The 21,713-nt window shown below is 38.9% G+C and overlaps 1 protein-coding gene and 1 long non-coding RNA gene across 2 annotated transcripts; one reads left to right on the forward strand and one right to left on the reverse strand.

Moving 5' to 3' along the window:
- Positions 1-1,407: 1,407 nt before the first annotated feature.
- On the reverse strand, positions 1,408-5,632 carry LOC134296373 (uncharacterized). Its single transcript, XR_010003096.1, has 2 exons — positions 5,357-5,632; positions 1,408-1,975 (listed from the first exon to the last, which is right to left on the reverse strand). It is a non-coding gene; the product is annotated as an uncharacterized LOC134296373 (long non-coding RNA).
- Positions 5,633-5,668: 36 nt separating this feature from the next.
- On the forward strand, positions 5,669-19,446 carry psmd12 (proteasome 26S subunit, non-ATPase 12). The gene is made up of 11 exons (XM_003224438.4): positions 5,669-5,860; positions 9,945-10,004; positions 10,477-10,605; positions 11,230-11,337; positions 12,153-12,257; positions 12,798-12,947; positions 13,061-13,195; positions 14,992-15,104; positions 15,679-15,853; positions 16,397-16,474; positions 18,525-19,446. The coding sequence occupies exons 1-11, from the start codon at positions 5,753-5,755 to the stop codon at positions 18,732-18,734; spliced, it is 1,371 nt and encodes a 456-aa protein (XP_003224486.1). The 5' UTR covers positions 5,669-5,752; the 3' UTR covers positions 18,735-19,446.
- The last annotated feature ends 2,267 nt before the right edge of the window (positions 19,447-21,713 follow it).

The following is a 21,713-nucleotide window of genomic DNA, read 5'->3' on the forward strand; positions in this document are numbered from 1 at the left end:
TTCTTTTTTAACTGATTATCTTCTAAAGCCACTGATTTTTTTTAGCAACCACAACACAATGTATAAAGAGTGAAATATATTCACTGCTTGATACTATATAGAAAAGAGTGGGCTTAAGCATACTTATCTTTGCATGGATCAGGCTGTTAACCTTCCAGTGACTTTTCCGGACAAGTTATACAGGTTTATAGTATGATGGGCAAGAGGTGAATTAAGCACATGGTAAAATAGCATTGTTATCAAGCCTGACCTTGGAGTTAGCTTTAAAAAATCAGAGGGTAGGCTAGTAACTAAAAAGATACTAGATTATGGCAATAAAAGGGGGAGAGAGTAGAAATGACGTTTGCCCTTCTGTCAGCAAGACTTTATTTGAACAGACATTTGGTGACTGTATTATAAGGTCTTTTAATGGACTGCCCATGGTGTACTTTTGATGTTATTCTCATATTCTCCAACTCCCAGAAGGCCTAGCCAGCCTGTTCAATGGTCAGGAATTCTGAGAGTTGGAAGCCCAAACAGCTGGAGGGCTATAGTTTGAGAATGCCTGCACACAGACCATCAGCCCTTTCACCCTACATAATGATAGCACTATAATCCCACTTCAACTGCCATCCTATGGAATCCTAGCATTTGCAGTTTATGGGAAGAATTTAGAAGGAGAATTCTTCCTTACCAACTCCCCCCAGGATGTTAAAAAAATAGGTCTGTAAATACGGGCCCCAAAATGGAAATCATAAGTGAAGGAACATAAAACATAAAACTGGCCAGGAAAGACTTGTCATTCTTAAATGCATTTACACTGCTCTATGTCTCACAATCTGATCCCAAATAATCGGTTTATCCCATCTGCTTTGATAATCTGGATTATATGGCAATGAAAAAAGGAGGCTAGCAGCATAGACTCATTTAATCCAGTTCAAAGCAGATAGTGGATTATCTGATTTGATAATTAGGATTATATGGCAGTGTAGAAAGGGGCTGCATTGTGTGGCGTAGGACCCTCTCTTCTTCCAGTGAACACAACCAAGAATGTATGGACTACTTTGGCCCCATATACGCTGCCATATAAGTCAGTTTCCGAATCCAATCTGCTTTGAAGTGGATTATGACAGTGTAGATTTATATAATCCAGTTCAAAGCAGCTAATCTGGATTCAGAAACTGGATTATATGTCAGTGTAGATCCAGCCTTTGTTAACCGCATAGCTGCATACGAGATAGATTCCCATCTCACAATACTTTCTTATATTACTGACTAGCCGCCTAATGGTCTGCCAGGACTCTGGCATTGATTTATTTTAGCATAATAAGCAAAAATTAATTACTGTAGTCACAAAAGAGAGACTAGAGAGTCAGTATAGTGGCATAAACACTAGAGACTAGAAGTACAATTACACTGTAAAATGGATGCAGTTTGAAACCACTTTAACTTTTATTTATCGTGTTCAAAAGTGAATAAAGAATACAGTTATAATGTATTTAAAAAACCCACAAACTTAAAAACTAGACATTATACTAAATTTCCTTTGACCAGATGTTGGCCACTTGGGAGTGTCTTTGGTGTCGCTGTAAGAAAGTCCTTCATTGTGCATGTGGCGGGACTCAGACCACATTGTAGTAAGTGGTCTGTGGTTTGCTTTTCTCCACACTCGCATGTCGTGGACTCCACTTTGTAGCCCCATTTCTTAAGATTGGTTCTGCATCACAAGGAACCAGAGCAGTCTCTTCAGCGGCTTCCAAGTCGCCCAGTCTTCTGTGTGCCCAGGGTGGAGTTTCTCATCAGCCATGGATTAAGGTTCAGGGTTTTAACCTGCCACTTTTGGACTCTTGCTTGCTGAGGTATTCCTGCGAGTATCTCTGTAGATCTTAGGAACCTGTTCCATAATTTAAGTTGTTGGCATGCTGGCTGATATCCGAACAGAGGATGGGTCAGAGATGTCAGTGTCTTGGTCCTTTCATTACTGGCTGCTCATTCCCTGCAGATATCAAATGGTTCAATATTGGCTAAACTAGTGGTTCTCAACCTGTGGGTCCCCAGATGTTTTAGCCTTCAACTCCCAGAAATCCTAATAGCTGGCTGGGATTCCTGGGAGTTGTAGGCCAAAACACCTGGGAACCCACAGGTTGAGAACCACTGGACTAAACAGGAAGAAGCTGAAGACCTGGCTATGCGCGCAAGCGTTTAATGAATGAACTCAGTTAGCATTGACATGGATTGGATTAAGGCTTTTGCACAAGGTCTGATGGATGATTGGTATATATATTTGGTGTTGCATTGTGTTAAATTTTTATATATTGTATTTTACTATGTTAGTTAATTATTTTAACTGTTTTATTCTTATTTTATTGTATTATGATGTACTGGTAGTGATCCTACCAGTTGTGTAAGCCGCCCTGAGTCCCCTCGGGGAGAAGGGTGGGGTAGAAATATTGGAAATGAATAAATAAATAAATAAAATTTCTCTAGTGGTGTTAGGCATAGACACCCTGTGATAATGCGGCATGTCTCATTAAGAGCCACATCCACTGTTTTAACGTGGTGAGATGTGGTCCGCACTGGGCATGCGTATTCAGAGTAGAAAAGTGCAAGGGCGGATGTTTTCACTGTGTCTGGTTGTGATCTCCAGGTTGTACCAGTCAGCTTTTGTATAATTCTAGCACCCACTTTTTGCTTGCCAGTCAAGCAGTGCTTCTTGTAAAGTCCAGGTTAACTCTCAAGTATTTTGATGTGCTGCAATGCTCCAGTGGGATTCCTTGAGAGAAGCCACCCCATAGCATGGTAACATATCCTGGCATAACCTGGGCAACGTCTTTGTAGGCAGCTGAGGCCCCTTCCACACAGCTGAATAAAATCCCAGGAATATATGGCAGTGTGGATTCTAGGGTTGTTGTATGTCTTTCGGGCTGTGTGGCCATGTTCCAGAAGCATTCTCTCCTGACGTTTCGCCCACATCTATGGCAGGCATCCTCAGAGGTTGTGAGGTATGGAGAAAACTAAGCAAAGAGGTAAATATATATCTGTGGAAAGTCTAGGGTGAGAGAGGTCAGTGTGAATGTGTGTAGTTAATCACTTTAATTAGCATTGAAAAGCTTATCTGCTGTCTTCTTCCTGCCTCTGGGGCATCCTTTGTTTAGAGTCGTTAACTGCCCTAGGTTGATTCATGTCTGGAAGTCCTCTGTTTTCAGAGTATTGCTTTTTATTTACTGTTCTGATTCTTGAGTTTTGTAATACTGGTAGCCAGATTTTGTTCATTTTCATGGTTTCTTCCTTTCTGTTGAAGTTGTCCACATGCTTGTGGATTTCAATGGCTTCTCTGTGTAGTCTGACATGATAGTTGTTAGAATGGTCCAGCATTTTTGTGTTCTCAAATAGTATTCTGTGTCCAGGCTGGTTCATCAAATGCTCTGCTATGGCTGATTTCTCTGGTTGAATTAGTCTGCAGTGCCTTTCATGTTCTTTGACTCTTGTTTGGGCGCTGCGTTTGGTGGTCCCTATGTAGACTTGTCCACAGCTGCATGGTATCCGGTAGACTCCTGCAGAAGAGAGAGGATCCCTCTTGTCCTTCGCTGACCGTAGCATTTGTTGGATTTTCTTCGTGGGTTTGTAGATAGTTTGTAGGTTGTGCTTCTTCATCAGCTTCCCTATGCGGTCAGTAGTTCCCTTGATGTATGGTAAGGACACCTTTCCTCTGGGTGGATCTTTGTCTTGACTCTCATGGCTTGTTCTTGGCCTTGCAGCTCTTCTGATGTCTGTGGTGGAGTATCCATTGGCCTGTAGAGCCCAGTTTAGGTGGTTGAGTTCACCTTGGAGGAGGTGAGGTTCGCAGATTCTTTGTGCACGGTCTGTCAGGGCTTTGATTGTGCTCCTTTTTTGACTTGGGTGATGATTGGAAAAAGAAAAGGAAGGAAAACTGCCATTTCTAGATGTTCTGGTCATCCGCAAACCCAATCAACAATTGGGCCACACAGTTTACAGAAAACCTACACACACAGATAGATACCTTCATAAAAACTCCAATCATCACCCAAGTCAAAAAAGGAGCACAATCAAAGCCCTGACAGACCGTGCACAAAGAATCTGCGAACCTCACCTCCTCCAAGGTGAACTCAACCACCTAAACTGGGCTCTACAGGCCAATGGATACTCCACCACAGACATCAGAAGAGCTGCAAGGCCAAGAACAAGCCATGAGAGTCAAGACAAAGATCCACCCAGAGGAAAGGTGTCCTTACCATACATCAAGGGAACTACTGACCGCATAGGGAAGCTGATGAAGAAGCACAACCTACAAACTATCTACAAACCCACGAAGAAAATCCAACAAATGCTACGGTCAGCGAAGGACAAGAGGGATCCTCTCTCTTCTGCAGGAGTCTACCGGATACCATGCAGCTGTGGACAAGTCTACATAGGGACCACCAAACGCAGCGCCCAAACAAGAGTCAAAGAACATGAAAGGCACTGCAGACTAATTCAACCAGAGAAATCAGCCATAGCAGAGCATTTGATGAACCAGCCTGGACACAGAATACTATTTGAGAACACAAAAATGCTGGACCATTCTAACAACTATCATGTCAGACTACACAGAGAAGCCATTGAAATCCACAAGCATGTGGACAACTTCAACAGAAAGGAAGAAACCATGAAAATGAACAAAATCTGGCTACCAGTATTACAAAACTCAAGAATCAGAACAGTAAATAAAAAGCAATACTCTGAAAACAGAGGACTTCCAGACATGAATCAACCTAGGGCAGTTAACGACTCTAAACAAAGGATGCCCCAGAGGCAGGAAGAAGACAGCAGATAAGCTTTTCAATGCTAATTAAAGTGATTAACTACACACATTCACACTGACCTCTCTCACCCTAGACTTTCCACAGATATATATTTACCTCTTTGCTTAGTTTTCTCCATACCTCACAACCTCTGAGGATGCCTGCCATAGATGTGGGCGAAACGTCAGGAGAGAATGCTTCTGGAACATGGCCACACAGCCCGAAAGACATACAACAACCCTGTGATCCCGGCCATGAAAGCCTTCGACAACACAGTGTGGATTCTGATAATTCAGGGCCCTTCTTCACAGCACTATATCCCAGAATATAAAGGCAAAAAATCCTACAATATCTGTTTTGAACTGGGTTGCCTGAGTCCACACTGCCATATATTCCAGTTCAAAGCAGAAAATGTGGGATTGTATTCAGCTGTGTGGAAGGGGCCCCAGTTCAAGCCCGATATTATGGGTTAATCTGCCTTGATATTCTGGGTTATATGGCTGTGTGGAAAGGCCCTGATTCTCTCACACTAGAAGTGACTTGCAGTATGCAACCACCCAACCAAACCACTTTACCTGCATTAGCTATAATGGTACAGGGAGCCATGGGAGTTGAAGTTTTACCATGCCTTTTCAGCCTTCTCTGCCAAAAGGGGCTGAGGCTTCCAAACTACAAGTCTCAGTAAAGTGCATTCATTGTAACTGCAGCGCCTCCCTCCATTTTGCTTCCTCTTCCCTTTTTGCGCTCCTTTCCCCTCCCACGAAGGACCCCGCCAGAGACAACTTCTCCACACACTCGTATTAGCTGTCTATCACATTGCCTGCTGAGAGGGAAGGAAGGGTCCTTTTCGATATGGCTGTCCCACTGAGTGCCTAGCGAATGGTCCAAACCGGCTTCCGGTTCCGGTGAGTCAGTGTGCGGCTGGTTTGCTTGCTAAGTGAGGCGGATTGGCGGCTGGACGGGACCCAGCCATGGCGGACAGCGGCGCGGAGCGGGCCGACGGGCGTATCGTGAAGATGGAGGTGGACTACAGCGCCACGGTGGACCAGCGCTTGCCTGAGTGCGAGCAGATGGCCCGGGTAAGGCCCTGCTCGCCGGCGGGCTGAGTCATGGCGCGGCTCTGCAAGTTAGGCCGCAGCGGCACAGGCCTGGAGAGGGACATTCTGAGGGAAGCGCAAGGAAGCTGTCGCTTAGCAAGGGCTCTGACCTTCTCTCCCACAGCGGGCTGGTGCCTCACCAAACTACAACTCCCATTATTCTATAGCATTGAGCCGTGGCACTTCAGAGGAGGTCAAGCTGCGTTCATTGTATAGTGTAGATCAGTGATTCTCAACTTGGGGTCCCCTGGTGTTTTTGGCCTACAACTCCCAGAAATCACAGCCAGTTTACCAGCTGGTAGGATTTCTGGGAGTTGGAGGCCAAAAACATCTGGGGGACCTCAGATTGAGAACCACTGGTGTAGATAAACTGATTGAGGCTGTTAAACAGAGGCTGGATGGCCATCTGTCAGGGGTGCTTTGAACGCGATTTCCTGCTACTTGGCAGGGGGTTGGACTGGATGTCCCATGAGGTCTCTTCCAACTCTACTATTCTATGATTCTAAGTGACCGGGTGAAGGCCGGAAGGCACGAGCAAGCAAACATGGTGATAACAAAAGCAGGGGAGGTTCAAGTCTCATTTATGTGCCATTCCACACAGCCATATAACCCAGAATATCAAGGCAGATAATCCATGACATCTGAACTCGATTATCTAAGGCAGTGGTTCTCAACCTGAGGTCCCCAGATGTTTTTGGCCTAAATCCCAGAAATCCCAGTCAGTTTACCAGCAGTTAGGATTTCTGGGAGTTGAAAGTCAAACATCTGGCTCTTACAAACAGGCCCTATATCCCAGGATCTGTTCTCAGGTTTTCTGCAGTGGGAACTCATATAATTCTGTTTAATGCAGAAAATCTGTGGGCAGATCCTGGGATATAGGGCCTGTCTAGAAGAGCCCTAACATCCCTTCTACACACTTGAATAAAATCCCACATTATCTGCTTTGAACTGGAATATATGACAGTGTGGACACATAACCCAGTTCAAAGCAGATATTGTGGGATTTTCTGCCTTGATATTCTGGGATATAGGGCTGTATGAAGGGCCTTGGTAACACAAATTTTGTTCCTGGGTTATATATGTTATTTACTAACTGGTTCTATCATGTTGTTGTTTATTTGTTCAATCGCTTCCAACTCTTCAGGACCTTATGGACCAGCCCACACCAGAGTTCTATCATAAAAACAAAGTGTTTATTAAGATGTAAGAACTTTGTTTTTGCTGGACATCGTGCAGCACATTTTGCTATAGTTTTTCAGTGAATATCTCATTGAGTCTCAATCAATTCACCGTAAAGCCCTAAACAGTCCAGGTCCAGGCTGTTTGTTTTAACACATTTCCTTGTATGAAATTGCCTGGGCCCTGAGATTTCAGGAGGGGCCCTTCCGCACAGCCATATAACCCAGAATATCAAGGCAGAAAATCCCACAATATCTGCTTTGAACTAGGTTATTTGATCCTACATTGCCATATATCTCAGTTCAAAGCAGAAAATATGAGATTTTACTCAGTTTTGTGGAAGGAGTCCTAGACCTACCTCCATGTCAAGCTCAGTTGGTGGGAAAGAGAGAGTGGGCCATCCTTTTTGGTCACTGCCCCTCAACTCTGGAACTCGGTCCTTCCAGACAGGCACTATATCCTAGGATTTGATCTCAGGTTTTCTGCTTAAACTGGATTATATAAATCTGCATTGCCAAATAATCTGGGATAAACAGAAAACCTTGATTATATCCTGGGATATAGGACCTGTCTGGAAGGGCCTCCCTTCTTCCCAGGAAAACCAGAATAGCCCTCTCCCTCCTGTGCTTCCGGCAGACGTTTATAGATAGTTTTTAAGTCAGGGGGTACTGTGGTCTTATATACTTTTGATTTTAATGTGTATTGTTATTAATATTAATGATGTTTAATACTATTTTAATATTGGTATCTTGCTTATTTTAAATTGTTGTGTAATACTTTTAATTGTTAGCCACTTTTAGTCTCTGTATGGAGAGAGAAGGCGGGATATAAATAAACAGAATAATAATAATAATAACAACAACAACAACAACAAATATTTTGGCAGGCACAAAAACAAAGTTTCTGGTAAGGACTGTACAGTTAAACAGAAAATAACACTTTCAGACCAGGAACAGAAATTTATTCCAATTTTGTTCCATAGTGTGGTACTGTTCCATTATCTTGGCGGGCTCTAAAAGGGGGCCTAGACAGAGTAGGATAGTCCATTTTACAGGGGGGGGAGTTAAAGGAAGAAAAAATTTCCCCGTTTCCACTGGTTATGTGCTATATACAGTGCCCGTGTACAATGTCATCCCATTTGTAAAATGGATAAAACCCAAGGTTTGCTTTTTTGAGATTTTTTTCCCATTGAAATATTTTCAAGCCGTGGGCGTTGGAACTGGAATCTGGGTGTTGAGGGTTGACTAATTTAGGACTGCTGTGCTTGTTCCCAATTGCTGGGATGACATTCTGACTGGCATAACATCTGAAATTAGATTTGTACATTGCATTGCAAGCTAGTAGAAGTATCTATGTAGGGATTCAACCTAATCATTATAGCCATAAGAGGTAATTGAGTTAGACCCTGTGTCACCACTTCTGTCAAATGCAGGGGAGATATTTCAAAGTATCCACCTATTTTACTATAAGGGATCAGCCTGCATAGCTTCAGTGTAGTGGATTGGGACTGCTTTATGATGACTACTGGCAGGAGATGTAGCTACTAAGTCAGTTTACTACTGCCCTTTTTAGCATAATGATTGAGTTGTATTTTCATATATTTTTACACTGAAGTCTTTTCACAGACTGCTCTGGTATTTTGAAATGTTTTGAGAAAGAACTTAATAACAAAATATGTAAAACTGCAATTCAAGGTCTACAGTTAATTAAATGTATTTCTAAATGCTAATTTGTGTTTATTATCTCCTTTTAAAAGAGATTCAAAGCAGTGTATTAGGCCCCTTTTGCACTGCCATATAAAATCCAGATCATTTGCGTTGAACTGTATTATATGGCAGTGTAGACTCAGATAATCCAGTTCAAAGCAGATAATATGGATTATCTTATTTGATACTCTGGATTTTATGGCAGTGTAGAAGGGATCTTAATTCACATTCAGTGGACTTGGGTTTTTTCTTGCAATTTCTGTTATAGCTAAATTCAGCATTTATATGTACTGTTTTTAGAATCAAGTATGCTACACTTTGAGATTTTTTTTACACAGTTACACACACTTAGAAGTGTAAGTCACCTACTCTTCTTATATTAGCAAACAATTATTTAGAATAGTTTTTTATTTGGAATTTCAGTAGCATTTGACAGCTTTGGCTTTTAGTTAAGCACTGGAAATCATGTCAGTATGCCTTCCAGTAATCCTTTTAGATGTTTTCTGCCCTGCCTTTAAACAACAATCTTCCATGGCTTTAAAATACTTCAAATTAAGAGCTCTTTCACACAGTAATATAACCCAGAATATCAAGGCAGAAAATCCCACAATATTTGCTTTGGATTGGGTTATCTGAGTCCACACTGCCATATATTCCAGTTGAAATCAGAAAATGTGGGATTTTATTCGTCTGTGTGGAAGGGGCCTAAGACAACAAAGTTACAAGAGCAGTTTTGTGAGTTAAAAGGAACAGAAACAACACCAACAACAGTGCAGCCAGAATGTCAATGGTCAGGAATTCTGGAAATTGAAATTCCACATGTCTGGTGAACCAAAATGTGAAAACCTGCTGACTGAAGTTATTTGAAGTCCTCTAGCTACCTGAAAGAAAGGTAGACATACATTCATTGATGACAGTCCAGGTCATGACTCAAATCAGTGATTACCAGCAAAACAGGTTCATTGCAAGTTACTTAAATCTCATTGTTTTCAGTGTCTACGTTGAATTTGGCTGTTCCCTTCATTTCATAATTCGGTTTCTTATTTGTATGACAAAGATTCCACATTTTAACTTTGCTTTCTCAAGTATTGTATTGGATGTGTATTGCTGGAAGCTCTTTGTAATTACCAAATATATGTTCCCCATCCCACATGTTGAAGAGTATGTAATTAATTTTATAGGATGGAAGGCTTCAAGAAGCAGTTGAAACCTTGTTGTCCTTGGAAAAACAGACTCGAACTGTAAGTACAACACTTTTTTAAAAGTAGTTTTAAGAGTCCTCTAACCCTAAAGGTTTTCTGTACCAACTTTTCTAAACTGGCTGCCCACTGATTCCTTCTATTTGAAGTTTAGGTCTCTTGCGGAGATCAGAATGATGATGGTTACATTTTCCTGCTGAGAAAAACATTGTTTTGGAATCAGATCTGTATGTTCCTCTCTGTACTTCTTTCCAAATGGTAATGTCCAGGTACTAGAGCTGGAGCTTCAGCTATTTGGTGACCAGGCAATTAGTGTCTAGATGGCATCTAGCTACAAATCTACTGGAGCACAGTACCAATTATGTTTTCTTAGCTGCAGATCTGCAACCAGTTGTTGCTTGAATTCTTTCCACAAATCACAGAATGGATGCTTGGAAATTGTTGTTTGTGTGAGCTGGGGAGCAGGAGTATCTCTGCCTTGTCCTCTTAATGCAGGTTTTTATTTCCTATCTAGGCTTCTGATATGGTATCTACATCTCGGATTTTGGTTGCTGTAGTGAAAATGTGTTACGATGCTAAAGATTGGGATGCTCTTAATGAAAACATCATTCTTCTGTCCAAAAGGAGAAGTCAGTTGAAACAGGTAAATTACATTAATTGATACGGGGTCACAAAATGTGCTATTTGAAAATTATCTGTGTGCATTGATGATCAGTTGTTTTTAATCGACACTGATGTAAGGCACTTTCTGTATTTCTAAAAGTAATGCTTTCTTTTTGTACCCATTACTCCGTGAGATATATCCATAGTAGTGCAGTTGCTGGGTTGTGTATGTTTTGCAGCAACCATTCCTGTGCATAATGTTGATGCTGTCAGCGTCATGCATTCACTTTGAAAAATTCAATCTGCTTTCCTATCATTGTGCATTTTTAAATGGTTTTTAACTCCTGTAGTAAATATATGGGTTCTCCTGAAGATCAGTAGAATAATACTTCTGGTTGCCATCAACATCCCAGCAAGTATGTATTCATGATATTGAACAGGATGGTGATACATCCTCCTGAATGAATGAGTGAGTCCACTTTGTTTTAGTCCCCTATGAGTTTTAATTATTCAGGTTCTTATGTCATATATTGCATTTGAAAAGATTAATATTTTGTTTCCATGAATGGCAGCACCTCTGAACAACTTGGATAATTTGGAGTTCTAGTTAAGGTAGGCTATATATGCACAGTGAGATTGCAGTTTTTCTCTCTTTTTGCATTAGGCAGTTGCTAAAATGGTCCAGCAGTGCTGTTCTTACGTTGAAGAGATTTCAGATCTACCAATCAAATTGCGATTAATTGACACATTGCGGATGGTCACAGAAGGAAAGGTGAGACTCTTTTATTCTCGCTGCTGTATGCCATTGTTCTGGGCATGTTGCTAGGTTCGCCTGGTGTTATTATGCAGTCCAATAAGAACTTACCAGGATCATTGTATAGCAGCCAGTACAATAACTTTGAAAAAATTTGCTTACATATTCGCCATTAATTTGTACTTGTTCTTGGTTTGGTCTTCTGTTATCTTGATAGAATGACGTAATGCAAGTAAGGGGGCTGTGGACACAACCCTCTACCTTGTGAGTGTGGTGCCAGCATGGAGGTGTATGCACAGGGGGCTCTGGTAATACTGTACAGGCAGTCCCCATGTACTCCTAGTTACAAGGGTGAGACAACAGGAAGTGAGAGAAATCTACCCCTAGGAAAGGAAATTCACTCCAGGAAGAGTTATCATAGAGAAAATGTGTCTCCACTGATACTTTATTCCATGACAACCCAACCTTTTCAAAATCCAGTTGTAACAGGGACAGAAAATGAGGTGACATCTTCTGAACAGACAGCAAGCAAATAGTTTTAACTCTTCTCTGTGGTATCCAAAACTTTAGAAAAATGGATTGGAGTTACACTTTAAAAATGTACCTGTTCGACTTATATACAAATTCAACTTAAGAACAAATCTACCAAACGTATCTTGTTCATAACTTGGGAACTGACTGTAGTTCTGATCTCCCACTCAAACCAGAGTTGAAAATAGCCCTCTAATCTTCCTCTGGGTACTCATTCTGCATGCAGGGACTGATCGTGCTCTATTTAATATTGAATATGACTCTTTGTGTATTTATATAAAACAAAATCTTTCTCTATTCAGATTTATGTTGAAATTGAGAGAGCTCGGCTGACAAATACTCTTGCAACAATAAAAGAACAGAGTGGAGATGTAAAAGAAGCTGCTTCCATTCTGCAAGAACTTCAGGTAACGTACCAGAGGTGCTTGGCTTGAAATAAATAAGAGCTCTCCAAGGATTATCCTTTTAACTTTATTTAGCTTTTTATAATACATAACTGTTGATTAATTGTTTTCATTAATTGCAAAGAGAAAAATTGCACCATCCAAAAGGATTATCATTTGATTTAAAATATATTTTATGGTATTTATAGCTATTGCTTGTAGAATGCGGCACATTGCTTTCCAGAAATAGTTGCATACTTTGCGAGTGCTACTTACAATATGCTCCCTAATAATTTTGTTGGTGATTATCCAAAACTGAAATTTGGCAAAAATCAAAAGCAGGGAGGCTTATATTAGCTGAGTTGCATAGGTTGCATTGAAACAAATAAATACAAACCAAATTATAAGCACAGGTTATGTTTACTAGATAGTTAGCCCAGAAGCAAAGCATTTTAGACAAATAATAAACAAGTATTTCAATTCTATTTTTATTTAAAAGTTTGTGTGATGTTCTCAGCTTTTATGTCTTGCAGTGTATAATGTATTATATATTCTGAATATTAGGTGGAAACTTACGGATCAATGGAAAAGAAGGAGCGCGTGGAATTCATTTTGGAACAGATGAGGCTTTGTCTGGCTGTGAAAGATTACATTCGTACCCAAATTATTAGCAAAAAAATTAACACCAAATTTTTCCAGGAAGAAAATACAGAAGTAAGTCTGAAGGCAGCAAATTTATGCTACGGTGGTTCATGGGTATGAGGTATTTGGTTGTTCAGCTTCCACCTTTAATGTGTTTGTTAACCTGAGATTATTTGACATTTCAGAAATTAAAACTGAAGTACTACAATTTAATGATTCAGCTGGATCAGCATGAGGGTTCCTACCTTTCCATCTGCAAGCACTACAGAGCAATTTATGACACCCCTTGTATCCAGGCTGAAAGTGAAAAATGGCAGCAGGTAAAAAAAATTCTACATACTGCTAGAAGAATTTTTGTCTTTTCAGTTGTTAGGTGAAAACAGATGTATTTCATCTTTCAATGCAGTAAATGTCCATTTGTTGTTTAATTGAGGATAACTGTAGTCAAATGCCTCCAACTTCGAGCAATTATTTTTCAGTAAAACAGCTGGACCATATTCTGTTTCAAATTACTTTTGTAGCTTAGTTTGATTTGTTCATAAGAACACGCCCCCCCCCAAAAAAACACCAGTTGTTGGCAGCAATATTATTATTATTTGATAAATAATCTAGCTGTATGGCTAAAGAATTGTGTTCTGAAAATGAGGGGTTAGTTGCATTTGATAAAATCTTTTCTTCAACTTTAAATGAACTAGAGATCTTTTCAAGCATGCGGGGTCAGTACCTTGTATTGTCCTTACTAAATGCTTTGCTAATATGGATGGGAGCTTTAATCAAGGCCCTATTCCCTAACATTTCCATCTTCAAGCAAAGGGAGTTATTTTCTTTGGAATCACTTTACCCAAAGTCCAAATATTTTTCTATTGGATTATTTGTTTTCTAATGTGTTCATGAATTTTTTTGGGTAGAGGACTGGGGAGCACATCTTCAATAAGGAGAATGTCATAAGGAGAAAATCTTTGTATGAACATCCAGGGTGTGTATATTGATCTGTAGAATGAAAAACTAAGATGACAAGTTATAATTTGAAGAGAATCTGATAAGAAGGCAGCAATATAAGTCAGTTCCATTGTTTGCATAGTTACACTGGAGGAAAGACATAGGAAAACCTAAAAGAATCCAAAGGGCACTGGCCGAAACAGCTAAGCATTGGGGAACGGAATGTAAGGAATTACAGAGGAGTTTAGGTTTGCATTCTTCAAGGGAAGATCACTTTGTTTTCCATTCCACAAGGACCTGTTCTTAAAAACAGTTGGTGTTCGATATTTTTCTATCAGGAACAGGAAATGAGTGTAAAGCGGGATTTAGAAGTTAAACACTGCCAGGATTGAGGAAAATAACTATTCTGTCTGTGGGTGACCTAGAAACAGTTTGCTTTAGGGATAGAGGTTTTTTCTCGTTTAAGTAAATTTTAAACTAAATACATTTAGATGACAATCGTATTTCTTGATTGGAAGTTCTTTAAAGTGATTTCCTTCTTTGGGTTGTATCCTGCCAGTGGAATGGCTTTCTTCAGTGTAGCAGGGCAGAGAGACAAATTCTTTTCCAGAGGTTTGGAGGAATTTTCTGGAGCCAATATTAGAGGTGTAGATAAGAAAAAGAAAAGGCCTGCTGTGTAAACAGATACCCACTCGATCCAAAATTTTATGTAACAAAGAGTGTCTTGCATTTATATACTGCTTTTCTCACCCCTAGGGGGGATTCAAAGCTGTTCACAGCATAATCAATGGCAAAATTCAATGCCTCACAGATGTTATATGTTGTTTTAATATTTGATGTTTACAATATAATAGAAACTATTAAAACTATAAAACTGTGATAGCAGTCACATACACGACATAAAACATATACAGTAATTACTGGATATGCAGTAATTTTATGGTCACTTTGGTTAGAATTCCTGTATCTGGCACAAGGTTCGACTTGATGGCTCTATTTGTCAGTTCTCGGTCTCACAACGTTGTGATAATGTGCATGTGGTTTATTTAAGAACATAGATCAGTATGTTTGGCCCTTTGTTCTGAATGGCAATTTCAGATGTATTTACATTATAACATTCATCTTATCCAGTTGTTTCATTGTAAAATTAAATTTCTATTCTCTTTCTCTGAAACAGGCCCTGAAGAGTGTTATTCTTTATGTTATCCTTTCACCTTATGACAATGAACAGTCTGACCTGGTGCATAGAATAAGCAGCGATAAAAAACTAGAAGACATTCCTAAGTATAAGTATGTATAGTTGGCATGCTAAATGTTACTGTAAAACATTCCCTGTAGCATTGAGTGTGATGTTCAACATGTGTTCTTTGTGGTAGTTAAAGATACACAGATAGGATGTATGTGTGTGTGTGTGGTGATGTAGCTAACATTTGTAGCTAACTGTTGTATGTGCAAGTGTGACAGATCTCAATGCTGATGTCTTTTAGATGGTAAATGAAAGTGTAGTTTCAATCCTGACAAACTCATTCAGCCTAAAGCTGTTCCAAATCTGTCATAGCCCATCTGATTCTGTTCCCAGATTTTTTCTTTTATTATTATGGTGTTGTAAGCTCCAATGGAATTTCTAAACACATCTATATAATAATTTTGTAACCTGTATTGAACTGAAGGAACATGCACATGCTTAGTATATATTTTGTAGTATTAGTAGACTGTGTCAGTATGCTCTCTAAAACAATTAACAGAAAAGAAGCTGGTGCATTGATATGCTGTTTTTGCTGAGTTCCTAAAATATTTGTATGTTGTTTATTGTGTTTGAGAGTAATGCTGTTAACAATTTACAGAGATGTTCTTTTTTTAACAGAGATCTTTTAAAACTGTTTACCACCATGGAATTGATGCGCTGGACTACTCTAGTTGACGAATATGGAAAAGAATTGAGGGATGGTTCTCTAGATAGCCCTGCAACGGATGTATTTGGTTATACAGAAGAAGGAGAAAAAAGATGGAAAGATTTAAAAAACAGAGTAGTGGAGCATGTAAGCAGAACGTACTTTCTAATTATTCATTAGAACTGTAAGGAATGCTATTTGTAGTCATTTTCATCTTAATTTACAGCACTGGTTTATAAGGAGAATTAACGCAGGCCAAATCAAGCAGTCTATTGAGGTTGTTTTTTTATTGATATCAGGCATGATACCACCTCTGGTCAAGCCAAAATATATTAAAGAAATTGTAGCATAATGTAATTTGAATTTGCTGTAGCTTTTTACACTTTATAATTAAATTCCCAAACATTTAGACACTTTTATTTCATTGAGTATTCAATTAAAAGTCCTGTGTTCTGTAAGATGTTGATAGTCACATTTTCCATTAAGTTTATTACTTCTTGAATTGCTTAATTTCTTCAGTCCAAAGTTTTATTGCTAATAGTCATAGGTTATTGCTTAAATAGAATCTAAGCCTAGAGAGGTGGAATCTAAGGCTGTCTATATATTCTGTATTGTATATAGAGAGAGTCAATTTTAGTTGTGTCTTGAATGTTATGAATAGGAGACTATTCATTTTCTTCTTCTTTTTAGAATATTAGAATAATGGCAAAATATTATACCAGAATTACCATGAAAAGAATGGCACAACTTTTGGATTTATCAGTTGATGTAAGTGATATTTAAGTTTCCACAGTTCTTTTGTACAAGTGAAATATTACAATATAGTAGAAAAATAGTGAGGAAAGAATAGTGCTTTTCAATGTTGATTTTTGGAATAATACTCTTATTATAATAGCTGTAATTTAAGTGAGTGCTTTCTCATTCTGATAGTCAGGAAACTCAGTGTATCTCTCTACACTGGATCTATGTTACAGAGTTCATTGATTATGAAAATCTTTTAAAAATCAATTAAAATGAATAGTGCTTTTGAGGTCTTTGAACTCGAACCAAATTGGATAGATCGTCACATAAACCAGCTGAACTGAATTTTATTTTGGTCCAAAGCTGAACTCTGAGTGTTGGTTTTGAACTTGAAAGCCCCAAACAGCTTGGGACCAGAATATCTAAAATACTATCTTCTTCTCTGACTGAGAGGTTGGGTGGTGAGTTCATGGGCCAGGACTTTCTCTGTTTTTTTACTTGTTGATTTTATTTGCTGTGCATTGCCTCAGGAGCCCCCATGGGCTGCAAGACAATAAACAAACCCATAAATAGATAATCACTTCTGGGTTAGAACACTTACCTAAAAAAAATCTCAGTGATGCTTGCATTCCTGTAAACAACAATCTAGGAGAAAGCTCCCTTGAACTTAGCGAGATTTTTTTTGTTAAGGCATTTATTTATTTATTTATTATGTGCTGTATTTATATGCCGTTTTTCTCACCCCTGGGGAGACTCAAAGCAGTTTACATCATAATAGTGGCAAAATTCAATGCTAAACACATGTAAAAATAAAATCATAATATCTAAACAATAGCATATAACTATGAGTTAAAATCCTTAAAAGCATTAACACATGAGATAAACATTTAGACATAGAATTATAACATTCTAATACAAACATTAAAATCACATGATCCAAAATCATAAACTGAAGCCATTCCAATTGTCAGTTGCACATATTTCCTATTTATTTCTTGCACTGCATTACTTTACTGGCCAAAAGCTTGGTCCCATGGATATGTCTTTGTTTTCTTTCTGAAGGCCAAGAGGGAGGGCGCTGATCATATCTCATTGGGGAGAGAGTTCCAGTTCCATACATTTATAGCCATGCAAAGTTTCTTGAGACTGGGATCTCTTGATTACTATTGTTTATGTTTCACCTTTTACTAAAAAAGTTTGCTACAATGACTGTCAAAGTACAGGTGCAGAATCTTAAACATTTTGTCACACTGAAGCTAATTGTGTAAGAAAGCACCTCATTCCAATGATGGTCTCAAGACCTTTGCTGAAATTTCAACAGCAACTAATATGTTGTACTCATCAGTCAATCCAATATGTCCTTCCTTTCTGAGCACAGCCCTATACCCTCTTTTTAAATGGAAAAGGAGAAGGTTAGCTTGGACTTTGCTTCCTGGAAGCACTATGTGACCTCTTCCTGAGAGATAAACTAGACTAGAGGGAGTGCCATCAATTGGCTTCGGATGTTTCAAGCTCCCTAAGTAGTTTTAAGCAGCAGTGACTACTTCCCGCCTCTGCATTTCCAGGCTGTCATTTGGAATATTTTGAGATTAAATATTCCTGTATACATAGGTCTAGAAATTTTACTCAAAAATCCAGCCAAAAAAAAACCTGGGTTGACTTATCCATGAGTCAGTGTGAGTACTCTAACAACTTCTTATCAAAAAAGGAATTGTCCTCTTCTCTGAGAAGGTTGGCAAACGGTGAGAGCTTAGTCCACCCTGGGAGAAGCTTGAAAGAAACACGATTTTAAAGGCCTGGTTTGATAACACCAATTTAGTTTTAGTTCTGGAAGTGTAGATGTCTGAAAACACTGTCATGGTTAAAAAAAACAAAAAAAACCCCAAGAAAATACATAATTAGGTCAAGTTGGAATGACTTAAATATACTGTTTAAATCCTGTAGAGTTTAAATCAATGTTTCTACTTGAAACCATATTTGTTCTTCAGGGTGTGATAATGATTTTGTATTCCTACTGTGAATTGAAGCCGTTTTTCTGTTCGGTTTTCTAATACAGTGCTGTTTCCTTCCTTCCCAGGAATCTGAAGAGTTTTTGTCCAACTTGGTGGTAAACAAAACCATCTTTGCCAAAGTTGATAGGCTGGCAGGGATTATCAACTTCCAGAGACCGAAGGACCCTAATAACTTACTCAATGACTGGTCTCAAAAGCTCAACTCATTGATGGCTCTTGTTAACAAAACAACACACCTCATTGCCAAAGAGGAGATGATACATAACCTGCAGTAGGATGCCTCAGTAGCCTTAATGCTTAGGGAGGGCATTGAATTGGTCATAGAAAAAGACTTTATCCCACTGTATATTTGGTTTTTTTTCATATTTCCCTTCCAGGTGAAACTGAGAACATAATCACTTTTGAAGAATTGTTGACAATTAAGTTACTTTGATTATTCATTTGGTTTATAATATTTTTTTGCTGCAATTGATGGGAAAACAATAAAATTGTATCGCCTGTGTAATAGAAATGGCCTTTTAATTTCCTCCAGTTTGTCTTTACCTGTCCAGCAAAAAACTTCTGCATTTGTCTATCTTAGGTAGCTTAGATATTACTTTCAGTCTTCCAGATGTATGAGTATGTTGTAATATATTATTTTATAAAGAAATGTGGCAACGTGGCTCTGTAATGTTCACTTTTCCTAAACAAAGTATCTTGGAATTTGAGGCATGAAGCTGAATTTACCATTGTTATTCCATGCTGTAGTATAGTAGCGGTATAACAGAATGTGCTTTAACAAAGATGGCATAGAATATGTTGTAGACTATTTTTGCTTTTTATCTGTAATTTTTTAATCTGACTTGTATTTAACTACAGTAATAGTGAAGTAAATTTTACTGAAAGTTGAGTTCAGCTTTGCAAATAGCTCAACAGATCTTGATAAAATATATCTAAGATGTTTCAGTTAATCTTTAAGATTTTAAAATGAAAGCAGAATGTAAATAAGTCAACTTGGTGTTTTATTCTTCTGTTCTATCCTTACATTTGTTAAAAGGCAATCTAGCCTAGGCTGTGGTCCTATCCATTCTTCCAAATTAATATGTCATTAGATCAGCCACATTTGGTTATAAAAACTAATTGTACCAAGTTATAGTTTGAAAATTCTTTAAAATAGTGCTTCTAGGGATACCACTATTGTCTTGCAAGTGCTTTTGATACCTTGGCATGCTATCTCAATACTACAACTTGCAGAAGCTCTGGCCAGTAATGATGAGGGACAGTGAGGACTGCAGTTCCTACAGCACTTGAAGGGCTACATGTTTTATGTCATTACTTGAAAAGGGTTTATTGCTGTTCTGCTGAATTTCGGCAAATTAATTTACAGCTGAATTTGGGCCAAAGACTAGGAGCATGTTATCCACTACCTACTTTGAAAGCATAAAAATACGCATACGGAACTGCTCATGTGCACTCTAAGGTTTGTCACGTTGCACAGAACATGCTTGTACTGTAATTAGATTTTGCACAATACTTTTAGTGTCATCATTTTGTAAAGGGCTGAGAGTGTACATATGAGCTTTTGCTCCACTAACTACTAGAACAGTGGTTCTCAACCTGTGAGTCCCCAGATATTTTGGTCTTCATTTCCCAGAAATCCTAACAGCTGGTAAACTGGCTGGGATTTCTAGGAGTTGTAGGCCAAAACACCTGGGGACCCACAGGTTGAGAACCACTGTTCTAGAGCTCCAGCTAACAGCTTGAATCCAGAAAGGCAGAGGCAGTAGGTGGAGGATGTGTTCACTGCACTCCCAAGGAGCAGGGTAGATTGTTATTTAGTGCACAAAGCTGAGGAGGCATAGGGAAAGCTAGGCCGTTTTGAGAAGAAGCCGACACACATCATACAGAAATGTAATGTCTTGATGTGTGTGTGTACTCATGCCTCTGCATGATGGACAACCCCTCCAGGGAGTGATATCGTAATGTTTCATTCTGAATGACTCTGCTTTTTGATCATTCAGTGCAGAATCAGGCAGCCTTACGTTGCTGAAGTGGGTTAGATTTTTATATATGAGGAAAGTTGCTACAACAGGCATGGGCAAACTTTGGCCCTCCAGGCATTCTGGACTTCAATGTCAGCTGTTAGGAATTATAGGAGTTGAAGTCCAAAACAGCTGGAGGGCTGAAGTTTGCCCATTCTTGTGCTAGAATGACACACAATCTTTCAAAATTGTATTCATTTCTGTGCCAAGTTTCTCCCTCTGTCCACCTTAAACTTAAATTGGGATCTATATCAACAAGGATAACTAACAAATACAGTAGAGTCTTGCTTATCCAACGTAAACGGGCCAGCAGAACGTTGGATAAGTGAATATAATAAGGAGAGATTAAGGAAAAGCCTATTAAACATCAAATTAGGTTATGATTTTACAAATTAAGCACCAAAACATCATGTTATACAACAAATTTGACAGAAAAAGTAGTTCAATACACAGTAATACTATGTAGTAATTACTATATTTACGAATTTAGCACCAAAATATCACGATGTATTGAAAACATTGACTACAAAAATGCGTTGGATAATCCAGAATGTTGGATAAGCGAGTGTTGGATAAGTGAGACTCTACTGTAGTACAGTCCCTGGTGAATAGTGCCTTCTACCTGCTTGATGCTTCTCCTTTCAGAGAGATGCATTTGACAAAATGGGCAACGACTTACCTGAATGAAAATATATGTAAGCACAGTCCAGGATTTCTATCTAATTCCCAACTCTTGCCATTTTTCTTGTTTCTTTAAATTGCTCTTGTGAAGTTTTCTATAGATTACATCAGAAAAAATGAAACATCAGCTTCGAACCAGTAGGACCCTTGGTTGAATTAAATTCCTTTCTGTAAATAGAAAAGGCTGCATGCATTCCACTCAAACATTATTACAGACAGTTCCTGAATTACAAGCATCTGGCTTGCATAGTTAAGAACAGGGGTGAGACAACAAGAAGTGAGAGAAATCTACTCCTAGGAAGGGAAATTCACTCCTGAAAGAGTTACTGGAAAAAGGGTATCTCTACTTGAAGCTTCACCAACCCACAACAAGTCAATTTTTTCAAAATCCAATTATCGCAGGGACAGGGAATGAGCTGAAATCTGAACGGGGCACAGACAGCAAAACAAACATCACAGCGGTGTTAACCCTGCCTGATGAGACCCAAAGCTCTATATATGGCTGGAGTTACATTTTAAAAATATATCTGTTCTGACTTACATACAAATTCA

Source organism: Anolis carolinensis, chromosome 2, assembly GCF_035594765.1.
Source record: "Anolis carolinensis isolate JA03-04 chromosome 2, rAnoCar3.1.pri, whole genome shotgun sequence".
NCBI classification, from domain to species: domain Eukaryota; kingdom Metazoa; phylum Chordata; class Lepidosauria; order Squamata; family Dactyloidae; genus Anolis; species Anolis carolinensis.